This window comes from Eucalyptus grandis, chromosome 9 (genome assembly GCF_016545825.1).
Source record: "Eucalyptus grandis isolate ANBG69807.140 chromosome 9, ASM1654582v1, whole genome shotgun sequence".
NCBI classification, from domain to species: Eukaryota; Viridiplantae; Streptophyta; class Magnoliopsida; order Myrtales; family Myrtaceae; genus Eucalyptus; species Eucalyptus grandis.
Window position 1 is genome coordinate 148,786 of NC_052620.1, and position 12,619 is coordinate 161,404.

The 12,619-nt window shown below is 38.6% G+C and overlaps 1 protein-coding gene and 1 long non-coding RNA gene across 2 annotated transcripts; both read left to right on the plus strand.

Annotated features, from left to right (window-relative positions):
- The first annotated feature begins 673 nt into the window (after positions 1-673).
- LOC104417975 (protease Do-like 10, mitochondrial) lies at positions 674-10,037 on the plus strand. The gene is made up of 8 exons (XM_010029155.3): positions 674-1,353; positions 1,442-1,687; positions 1,760-1,955; positions 3,019-3,278; positions 3,615-3,742; positions 8,571-8,774; positions 9,157-9,207; positions 9,604-10,037. Exons 1-8 carry the CDS (start codon positions 972-974, stop codon positions 9,841-9,843), a joined length of 1,707 nt encoding a protein of 568 aa, XP_010027457.2. The 5' UTR covers positions 674-971; the 3' UTR covers positions 9,844-10,037.
- Positions 3,751-8,191, plus strand: LOC120288283. The gene is made up of 2 exons (XR_005546601.1): positions 3,751-7,967; positions 8,053-8,191. It is a non-coding gene; the product is annotated as an uncharacterized LOC120288283 (long non-coding RNA).
- Positions 10,038-12,619: the final 2,582 nt, after the last annotated feature.

Here is a 12,619-nt window from a genome sequence, read left to right on the forward strand (position 1 = left end):
GATGTGGTTGCCAACCGCGACCTTCGCGTTATGACCAGATGAGTCGCTGGCTGCGACCTTCAGGTGACCTCCGCGCAACCCATTTGGTCGTAGATCTGGTTGCCGCGACCCTTGTTGAAGGGTCGCACGCCCCTCGCCGAACTGGCTACCTACATTGGACCGCCCGCCGCCCTTCGCCAGATCGCTTGCTGCTCACTGGCGAATACTTGTTCTTGGCTGGCCAACTCTTATTTTTTCCAAATACTATTTTACTCAAAGCTACTTCATAATGGATTTTTACAATACAATTTACCAAATACAATTTGTATTTTGGAAAACACTTTTCACTCAATGGTCTTTACATTTCTCCCAGACTTTCCCCAAAAAGCTCTCCAAACGCACCCATAGTATTTCATTTTCTCCGCACTCTTCTATATTAATAATTAAAATAATACTCAAAATGTTTCATTCCCCTTTTATCATTAATTAACCAATGGGAATGTTTTTTCTAAATTGAATTCTTGCATTCAATTCTTCGTTCCTTGCTTCCTCTAATTTTCAGAGGAGTAATTTTACTCTTTTTGCGAAAAGGACTTTTTTGAAAAATGTTTCATTTCCACTGCACGGACTCTATATTAATAATTAACCTATATTAATAATTAGGTTAAGGTTACATGTCCTAAAGTCCCCGACTCTTTTCTTAGCCCACCGCGGGTCGCCGCCTCCGCCGCCGCCGCCCCCGCCCGCCCTCTCAACGCGAGGTCCGGTCGCCGTTTCTTCTCACCGTCCGGTTTGCTGTGGCAAATTCTCGTACTCTGAGAACCCATGTCTACAGTGATAAAGAACTCGGGCAATCCGAAACAGTAGAAGCAAGCGGCTCGTAGAACTTCGGTAAAAACCGCGGTGGTGTGTGAAGTGATGTCGCCTCGCCCTCGGTAGTAAAGTGGAAGGGCGAGGCATATTTTTGGCATTGCCACCCCCGGGCTAAACAGATGATGATACTGAGCTGGTCGGCTGCGAGTGCAAGGGTTCGCAGGCTTTCCTTGTCGCTGCTGAGTCTCAGTCGTCTTCCTCTGTCCGACGGCGATGCCGGCTGTTGCAGGAGGTTCTTGTCTCCTCCTCCTCCTCCTCCTCCTTCTAGTTCCGACCCTTATAGCTATTACCTCCGTGGTGTCGCCAACGCTGCCAATACCGCTTCGGGTCGGTTTTCTGCCTCGCGCTCCTTCTCGAGTGTTGCCAGTGTAGACGAGAGCACCGCATATTCGGGGATAGAAACGGCATTGGACTCGGTGGTCAAGATTTTCACTGTCTCCAGCAGCCCCAACTACTTGCTTCCCTGGCAGAACAAGCCCCCTCGCGATACTTGGGGTTCTGGTGGGTACTCCTCCTCATGTTCCCAATTGACCATTGTTGTCTCCCCTATCTAAAAATCTAATCTATTTCCCTGCTGACTGAACTGAAGGATTTGTCATTCCTGGCAGAAGAATTGTCACCAACGCTCATGTAGTTGCAGACCATACATTCGTTCTCGTGAGAAAGCACGGTTCGCCTAACAAGTATAGGGCACATGTCCTGTCTGTTGGTCATGAATGTGACTTGGCCATTCTGAGAGTGGACAGTGAAGAATTCTGGGCGGGCATGCGTTTCTTGGAGCTCGGAGACATTCCATTTCTACAAGAAGCTATAGCTGTTGTCGGGTATCCTCAAGGTACTTGCTGCTCAATTCCCAACCTATATTACACAATTAATGAGTGACAAATTAACGCTTATTTCTCTGTAGGTGGGGACAATATTTCCATAACCAAAGGCGTTGTCTCCAGAGTTGAGCCTACTCAATATGCGCATGGTGCGACTCAACTTATGGCAATCCAAATTGATGCAGCTATAAACCCGGGAAATAGTGGGGGCCCTGCTCTCATGGGTGATAAAGTTGTCGGTGTAGCTTTCCAGAACCTAACTGGTTCTGAGAATATTGGGTGAGTTCTTCTGTTCCTTTTATGATGAGAACATTGGTCACGCTCTACATACCAGACTTCTATTGCGCTGACCTTCTCATGTAGGCACTTATTCTGTTAGAACTTCCTCATACACTTAGAACTTAAAAATTATGCGAAACCTTTTTATCTTGTTAAATTCCAATCGACTCACTTCGTGTTCTCTGTAGAGCTATCATACATGAATAATTTCTTTTTGGACTTCCCCCTAGACACTATCAATTTAAGTTGAGTAGAATCAGCTGTTTGCTTATCGATGGATGTACTTACTCAAACCGGTCATTCCTCTTTGTCCAATTTGATTGTTATCTAGCATGTAGCAAGAATCCTAGTCAAAATGTGCTCGAGTTGTTGATTCAAGCTATTTTCTATCTTCAACGATCATGTGCATATCTGTCCTGTTTCATGGATGGAGAAAGCTATCACCTCAACAGCAAATCATCAACCTTCTTGTATCCTGCCAGTGTTCCTGTGGCTACTGTTCTGGCCAAAAAACCCTTCTCGGACTTCACTTAAGTAAAAAGTTCCGATACTGAGGCTTGGCTAGCAGGTCACTCTTTGCAACATTAAGGATGGTGCAACTTCTTAGCATGAGCTTCTTATAATATACCTGAGCGTTCAGATTTGCATTATAGAGTTGCCTTGGCCATTGCACTCCTTTTAGCTTCATATGCATGGTTGTGTACCTAGAAAGGCATCACATGGATACTTAATGAATTCCTTTCTTTTAATTGCCGTCACAAAACTATATCACTATCAGTACTTAATGCAGATCATCATCACTATATGCCATAGAATAAAGTATGCATATCTTCAAAATTGCATATTTATAGATTTCAACAATTGGATATGAGCGTGTTCAACAGATAATTCTTTCTGGCTTGGATTCATTTTGAAGTCACCATACTTCTAGAAGTCAATATAGTTAATTAAGGTGGTTGGAATTGCTAAGAAGTTGTAATCATTATTTGGAGGTATTTTCTCTTGTAATTCTCATAAATTATTTCTCTTAATTCTCCACTAATTTTTTATATATGGTTTGTAGATATATAATTCCGGTTCCAGTAATCAAACACTTCATATCTGGTGTTGAAGAAAGTGGAGAATACACAGGATTTTGCTCCCTTGGCTTGTCATGCCAGCCAACTGAAAATTCTCAACTGAGAAACCACTTCGGGATGCTACCAGAAATGACTGGAGTTCTTGTAAACAAAATCAACCCTCTTTCAGAGGCTTATAGGATCCTCAAGAAGGATGATATCATCCTTGCATTTGATGGTGTGCCCGTGGCAAATGATGGAACAAGTATGTTTATACAATTATAGCATTCAGCCGTAGTTTGCCATCATAGCAATAGCAGTGAATATATTCGTGTAAATATAATTCTTGCTAGTCAAAATACATGGATAGTACTAATTTCATAACCACCTTGGCTTTACTCGTAGCCACTCTCAATGGGTCATGCATTTTTTTGTCTTTGGCATCTCAGCAATTTCAGTGTTTTTGAGTTTGTAATAGTTAGGCACAAGTACCTGGCTTTCTGTCTGTGACGCTGGAATTTTCTAATGGTTTTGTTTTTGTACTTTTTCTGGCTTGTGTTTTGTTGAAACTAATGCTCTTTCTACGCTATGCATATTGCAGTTCCTTTCCGGAACAGAGAGCGCATTACATTTGATCATTTGGCATCCATGAAGAAGCCGAATGAAACGGCCTTAATCAGAGTCCTTCGGGATGGAGAAGTGAAAGAATTTAGCATAGCCCTCCGACCTGTGAGTCATTCTGACATTTGTTCTCTCTGATTTATGTCTCAGTTATGTTTGTATGATACCATAAATTTGTTAGCAGATATCGTTCTTGAATGGCAAAGAAGTTGCAATATCTCCTAACATGTAAAGCCAAATTGAAATATTTAATAGTTTCTTCACCTTAGAAGATTTCTCCAGCGAGAAATAACAAGCGGATTGATGATCCCCTATTTCATCTTCTGGATTGATGATTTTGAGTTGAGGATGGAGATCTAGTTTCTTTGATTGGCTAGGAGGTACAATTGTCAATGCTTATGATGGAATCATATCATTAACAAGTTTTATAAATAGAAATCATTCTTATGCAAATACTGAAAGGCAACTGTGAACGACAAGAGCACTATGCTTGGAACTAGAACATCGACAGATCTGGTACTTGCAAAATTTGTTACACTGCTGTTTAAAATGACCTTGGAGCACAGGCATGAATATGTTTAGTCGCATTATGGCATAATAAATAGCAAAGCTTTTACCACTGATGTGGTTGACTGAGGGGGACATGGCTTGCTTCTCCCAACTTGTCCTGTGGTGCACAGATGACGGCCTCACTCAAAATGAGGGAGAGTTATGACTCGCACTGAAAATTCTGATGGTGTTTTTCATGTTAAAGCCTCGTGATCTCTCTCTCCCTCTCTCACAGTGACAAAGGGTAGATGTTTGTTAAGCAACTATACTTGCATGTAGCATTCCCATTTTTCCAGTATTGATAAGGAAAGCTTTTGATATACAGCAGAAACCATTCGAAATAGAGTCAATCTCTTATTGGCTTGTATATTTGTGTTATGGGTCTTAGTAACGAGAGATTCAAAGGCACTAGTTAAGACCACTAAAAATAGTTATTATGTGTAAAAACACTTTAAAAATTGAGTATGTTTTCCAAGAACAACTGATGGCCTTAAGCAAGTGCCTTAGGGGCACTTTAAAACATTTTCCTTATGTTGTTATCTTGGCTGATTTTTCTTGCTCTAGAAATACATAGATGCTATTTTATCCTGGCAGCCTTAATGCTTATAGTTTATGAAGTTCTTGTTTCCATTCTTCTATAAAATTATATAATGTCACCCTGTGGATGGGTTCCACTATCCAGTTGCTCGACTAATTCAAAGCAGTTGCTTGTTGAAGAATTTTTAAGTTCTAGCCCTCATGCACCTTCAGGGTCACTTGAAACTTTGCACAAATATTTTGTTCTCACTTTCACGATATTTTCATCAATGTTTATAACAATTAGTGATCAGACATCAGTGAACTTGCATTTAACATCATCCTCTTTGATGTTTGAGAAGGATTCAATGTCAAGCCTGTTAATGGCAATTTGAACTCATCTAACTCTGGCCAAAAAAAATCATCAAACAATTGTCTGTAGAGTCTAGGGGAACTTATTTTCTTACTTGAAGCAAAAGATTAGGTACCCAATTCCCACAATTATTATTCGGTGATAAACCAGATGAGGCACAAACAACCATATTCCTACCTCCTTTTTAGGTGGGGGTAAATATGAGCCTACCTTCAACTAGATTCTAAAGTGTTTTACTGAGGACTTTTCTGGCTGGAAATTATGATAGGGCAAGCAAAGAATCTAGCTGTCACAAATTCTGAGTTGGTCAGAGAAAAAGATCAACTACCTTAATAAACGAAAAAGAAAAAATATATGAGCCATGTCTTTTTTTGTTGAGTAAGCGAGCATTCTTATTCACAAAATAGATTAGGGCAGTATGGCATTAGCTCGAACACAGCAACAACAAAATTACAACAACCTCCATCTACGACATAGTTGAGAGAAAGCAGCAGTATCACTTAATCTCTTATCACCCTATACATGACATCATGCTAAACAATAAAAAAAATATAACTATTTGAAACAACATAAGAGTCTTCATGTATCTATTAATTCCTCGCAGCCCATATGTGAGTAATTGTTGCACACCATGCTAACTTGAAAATCACAGTAGGAACGGTTGGCCTCTCCAATTCCTTTAAGCCCATTGCAGTTCTTAATTCCAACTCTGTAGAGATCTAACAACACATCTGCTATGAACTTGCTGCCGTTTAGATAACACACGTTCCATAATTGATGACCACTTGACTCAAAGTGAGATTCATAAAGAGCACGACACTCATTAATAGAAGAAAACACTTTTCTTATCCTATCCTTTGTGGATAGTGTGTGTTCAAAATGGCCAGTCAGCATATGAGGCTATGCTTTGGTACGTTAGTGGAGAACAAATCAGCTTGTACCATTCCACTTTCTTTGCTTCTTTGAAGATGACATAGTCTAATGGACCTTATCTGGCTGACCTTATCAGGCTGCCTTGATAGATAGAGTCACACAAAGATGATTGAATCAATACTGAATCATCTGATGTTGCAATAGGCTAGTTCCATATGCTATCTTCAATAACATCAGCAACTTTGGCTTGGAGAGGGAGACCAGAATCATGCACAATCCTTCTTCTGAAGATTTCCAACAAAGCGCCCAACGAATGCCATGGATCCTGTGACAGAAAAGTGCTCTTTCCACCCCAAACTACATACTGAATAAAAGGTCTAAACTTATGTCTAAGCTTAAGCAATTTCCTCCGAACATAAGAGGAATTAGCAGAAGAAGCAACCTGTCATATGCTATTATTCTTCAAGAAATAAACTTTAACACAAGCTGTCCAAAGGGATCCGGATTCAATCAATAGCAACCAAATTAACCTTGGCTACTGTTTTATTCCAGTGGTATATTTGCTTCAATCCCGATCCCCTTCTTTCGTTGGTAGATAAACAACCTCCCATTTCACTTTCAGTCCTCTCAACTTATCATCAGTACCAGTCCAAAGAACGAAATTACAATACCTGTCTATTGTTTTGATGACTTTTTTGGGCAAAATAAAGATAACACACCAATAAGAGACAGTGCCGTATAGGACTGAGCTTATGAGTTGTAACCTGCCAGCAAAAGACAACCTCCTAGCAGGCCAGCTTCTTAACTAAAAAGTCTCTCAATTAAGATCTCGCAATCAGCTTCAGATAGCTTCCATGGTATTAAAGGAAGCCCTAAATACTTAACAGGTGGAGAACCTCTTTTAAAACCACTCAGCTGAACCATCTCCTGCGGATACATTGCATTTTTCATTGGATTCAAAATTATGCTTGAAAGGTTATAGAAGCACTGAAATGTTTCCAATGTCTCCTTTGGAGCCCCAACAAGTCCATCAGTTAGTATCAAAATATCATCGGTAAAACAACGATGAGTGAGCTTTATTTTTAGCACAAATGATGAAACTTCAGATTTCCTTGCTTAGCAGCCTTACATAACACTTCAATCACCATAAGAAAAATTTGGGTCACCTTGCCTGAGATCCTTACCACCTTGAAATCAACAGTTAAGGCCACCATTAATAGTAACAGAGAAGCATGCAGAAGCAATGCAAAATTTTTAGGGTTTAGGAAACCCAACGCGGCCATGACATTGAAAATAAAAGGCTAATGCACTTAAGCAAAGGCCTTCATAAGATATGCCTTTATAAGACCCTTAGAAGACAACTTCTTTCTTGTGATAGTGCTTAACATCTTCAGGAGCAAGCAAGATATTATCAGCGATTTTCCTACCCTCGCCTCAATGAAATCTCATTGGTTCTTACTGACAAAATAACGGAGCACTATCGTCAATCAATTTGCCAGGATTTTACTTATGCATCTGAAGACAACGTCCAGTGGGAGATAGGCTTATAATCAGCCATCTCAGAGGTATTGTGGACTTTAGGGACCAAAGTGATACCAGTAATTCACCCATTCATTATCCTGAAAGAAGCTAAGTATAGCAACACTAAAATCCCTACCAGTGTTAGGCCGAGAATCTTTCAAAAAAAAAAAAAAAGTTGAGAGGAATACTCATCAGGTTTCAGACCAAAGAGATGCTTGGATTTCCTCAGCTGTAATATGAACACCCACGAGATCCTGTAGATCATGAGAAAGTTAATATTCAAGTAATCACTTCAGCTGAGAGATGATTCCACTGGAGCAATTAACATCTGGAGCACCCAATAAGTCTTAATGAAAGCCCGCAGTTTCTGCCACAATTTCATCATGCTTCTTATAAGATACTTCCATTACTTGCCACCGGAGATCTAATAGTGTTCCCCAAAGTTCTCACTTTCTCCACTTAATGAGAAAACAAGTATTTGGATCACCAAGCTTTAGCCAGGTAACTCTAGATTTTTGTTTATAGAAAGCTTCTCAGCTTGCCGCAGATGCCCCACTTACAAGTCTAATCGTCCGCTCTCCCTCAGTTAAACTCTCCAAGTGATTGCTCCTGAGAGCATGCTGGACAGCAGCAAGCTGAAGTTTTTTTGTTTCCACTTTCTCAGGCAAAGCACCAAAAAACCTCTTATATAATGAGCAATGAGCAATACATTGGATTTTCAGTCACTGCTTCGTTCCAACCAGAATGCACAATTCTCTTATACTCATCATGATCTGTCCAGAAGTACTTGAAATACTTCTTGCATTTAACTTCATCGATCTCTAGCTGAAGTAAAGCATAAGAATGATCAAAATAACTTGCTACCATCCAGGGCTCGCTTTCATGGGATAATTCTGTCATTCTTTGCCTTTCACTTGAGCCTGTTCTAACTGCATAGCATGGAGCAATGAAGGATGTATTCAGTGGCCCCTACATTTACCACCTGTTTGTGTACCAAGTATATGTTGTTTGATGTTAGTATATATGTGATTGCCTTGTCAGCAAAGAGAGAATTTTGGAAGACTGTTACCATTGTTAACATTTGAAAAATAATGGATTTTGCAGTTGCAACAGTTAGTTCCAGTACATCAGTTTGACAAGCTTCCTAGTTATTACATATTTGCGGGTCTGATATTCGTTCCACTCACCCAACCCTACCTTCATGAATATGGTGAAGACTGGTATAACACATCGCCTCGGCGGTTGTGTGAACGTTCACTAAGGGAACTCCCAAAAAATGCTGGCGAAGAACTCGTTATTCTTTCACAGGTTTGTATTCTTCCACATTCTACTAGAGACTATTGACTTCTTGTATCAGCAGTAAGTTTTTGTTGGATAGGATGATCAAGAACCTGTGTTTGATTAAAAGCTATGAGAGAGGTGTATGCTGAACTTAATGAATGTTGTAAGTGATATGAGAAGCCTTTCTTTGAGCCTGATACTTGGTCATTGTGACTGCAAGATGTGATATTGGTTGGGAACCATGCTTCTTTTCATCATGCGCAAGAGGTGTCAGAATAGCCAGATATCTCTAACTATTATGATGTCCCCAAAACTGAATCAGTTGAGATTATTATAGGACGTGAAAGAATTCTAAAAAGGTAAATCTAAAGGCTATATTCAAATTACTAACCAATTCTGACTGCTACAGGTCCTGATGGATGACATCAATGCGGGGTACGAACGTCTTGCAGAATTACAGGTACCTGCATCGCGGGATGGATGAATTTCATTATTGAACTTGTGTTTTAAAAAACAAAGAAAATTTCCAGGGGTCACTTCAAGAAATTGGAAGGATAGAATTCAACTATTATGGTTTCTTTGTAATGCATACAATCAATCTTGCCATTTTAATAGTTGCTACTGACGAATTGGAAAAAAATGAAGGTAGAAAGGAAAATCAAAACAAGCATTACGAAGTCAGTGCTGTCAATTTTTAGTCTGGCCAACTTACAAGCTGTCCCCGGCTATTAATTTTAAGCCAATATGCATCTGATCTCAGTGGGTTATGGCCGCTGGGTCTTTCTCCACTAGGAAGTTGTCCTGTTTTTTGTGGAACTAGAGTAATTAACTACTGCTCTTATTTTGTGATTGACAGGTGAGGAAGGTGAATGGAATTGAAATTGAAAATTTGAGGCATTTGTACCGGCTTGTGGAGCACTGCACTAGTGAAAGCGTACGATTTGATTTGGACGATGAAAGGGTAATTGTATTCAACTATCATACGGCTAAAATTGCCACCTCCACAATTTTGAAGCGCCATAGGATACCCTCTGTCGCATCGACTGATCTCATTGATGAACAGAACAGCCAGGAAGACTTGGCTTGCCCTGTCTAAACATTCTTTTAAGGCTTTATATAAGGCGGTAAAAGGCCTTCTGAGTCCTTTTATCCGAAAGCATTCACTTATGGTCCTGCTTGATATGTGATGAGCTAGTCAATTATTGAGTAAGCTAAAACTTTCCATTGCTTTCTTGTTTTTTGGCGCATGGACTGTTGATTGAATCACTTGAAAAGTTTAAGACTCAATTACATTCCTTGTGCAAATTTCCATCACTTTTCAAGATTACTAACTACTTGGCCAATAATTATTTATGAAGTTTAAGTTGTCAACTCCCATTTGAAATTACCAAATCTTATAGAAGTCCGTTATTGTCATTTGTTTGATTATTTTGGAATCATCAATTATAAAATTAAAAGGTTCAAATGTTGAAATATCTATCTTTATTTGGGATAATTGTAAAAAATATTATCAATTTCCTCTTCACAATTTGACATCCATATTCGCGCTTCTTTCCAATTTAAAAAGACGAATTTGCTCCCATGCGCACCAAAATTTACACCCAAAAAGCGAAATGCAAGTTTGAGGATGGGATAATTTGAGAATAATTGGTGACTTATAAATTATCTATGGATGAGAAATGCAATTTGAAATCTACTGCATAAAAGTGAGGAAGGTTATTATAAATTTTGAAATATGGAGAAGGGAATTCATATGCAACAAAGTGGGGACAGTAGCTCTAAGTTTCGAAACGTGGAGAAGGGAATTGATAGGGGGAGCAAAGTTATGGGTCATGTTTGTAATTTTCCCTATATAATTTCTTTGTTATGTTGTTTTATCAACATTATCTCTTCATCAAGCGTGTCTTGGTTTTATTTAATTGGTCAAATGTAAACTTTGTGTATTAATGCAACACGTGCGAATTTGCCAATTATTTCATGAATGAATCAAGAAAATATAAGTTAATCATAGATTGGAATAATGTACACAATCTATCTTAGATAACTAAAAAGATAAAAATATATCTCCACTACCACAATTTAAACAACCATATGCATTAGCCGATCATTTTAAGAATTGATCGGTGAGATAAAATAAATTGCCATTTCATTGTCATTTTGCGATATTCATGTAATAAACCCACAAATTAGCAACACTCATATTGGGAATCAAATTTTCCGTAAAAAATTTCAGTAAATGTAGGTAGAAAATAAAAGAACACTTGCTTCTCCAGTTAAAGGCACCGTTAAAGGTTCTCTACTGCTTTTATAAATCGCATTTTGATTTATTTGCCAATAAAATGTTAAATTTAATTTCATTCCTTGATATTGTAAAGGTTAAAGCTGCCTTCTGAGCAATTTATAAATGCAGTCATATGCTATCATTAGTTGGATGGGAATGGTGGAACTTTTGGTGGCAAGCAATTGACAGATATATCTTAAGGTGATACCATGTGCTTGTGATGTGTCTTATGCCTTCTCTTGGAAAATGTCACCAGCAACTCCGAGCCTGCGAAAGATATGACGAGCCTTTTTTATAGCTGCTAGACTTCATCAGATCTCAACACTTTCCCGTCTACTTCTAAATTTGAGGATACACTGCTATCGAGTTCAACTTTTTTCGAGACTATTTAGCTAATCTCTAGAGATCTTAATTCTTTGCCACAGCCATTTTATGCTGTTCAGCAGACCAAAATTTAGTAGTTTTATCAATAACTCGAAGGCTTCAATAGCTGACTTGGACAAGGAGAGTGAAATGAGTATTAAACAACCTGGAGGGGACACTCTCATTTCTGTAGTTCAAAAAGTAGCTCCTGCAGATGATACTTCGAATAGGTTCAAATCTTCTATGTATGTCCTCTAATTCCAATGATTAAATTGTTAGAAGTTACAATGCACTAAACTAAAAGCAAATGGCAAGTATTACGATATTTAAAGATCAGCAATATTCTTCTCCATCTCCTCCAGCCTTATAAAATTTCTTTTGATCAAACCTTTATTTTGTAATGAAAACTTCACTAAAAATATAAGTAATGTCTTTATTTGTAACTCGTCAATCAAAGGTATGGTTGGAAAAAGTTTCTTTCAACTAGGAACGAAGGAAATTGGGCCTGTTATTAGAGCAAATGAGATCTATACTTCATATATTTTGGTTTCTCAATCATATATTTCTACACTATGGTCTTAGCCAAAACTTCAATCTATGCATTGAGGAGAATGTTACAATATCTAAAAGTATTAAATTGTGCCCATTTTTAGCAATTTGGACTTTTAGAATAATTAGTAGTACTCTCACAAAATTACATAAAGTTAAACTTCATTCCTTTCATTTCTTGCTAACAACCTAGTTGTGATCCTAACCTATATACATTGGAATATTTCATGTTCCGCAATTGATGCGCAAGACCTTGCAATAATACTCATAAGTAAAGTCCCATCCAACTGGTCATTGCATTGGATGGTTATCTAAATACTCCCTTTGGGGGCTTAAAACATGTAAGCAGGTACAAATAGCATCAAAGCAGAAACCCCTTCTAATAAATGTACAGTTCAAGGATAGGTTAAGCTCAAGCCAATCTCTTGAGGTTGCAAACTAAAAGCACAAGAGTTTGGTTAAGGTGCGACTCACAATAAGCTTCTAGGAGGGTGAAGAGGTTAAGGTGCGACTCACAACAAGCTTCTAGGAGGGCAAAGAGGTGGGAATTGATCAAATGACCCATCCATTGGGGATCGATCTTAATGAATTGATCTATGGAGACTTAGCATGACTTTTAAAAAAGTGAACCTATGAAGGTCATTATGAATCTAGAGTAGAGAAGACCCTAGGAACCTTA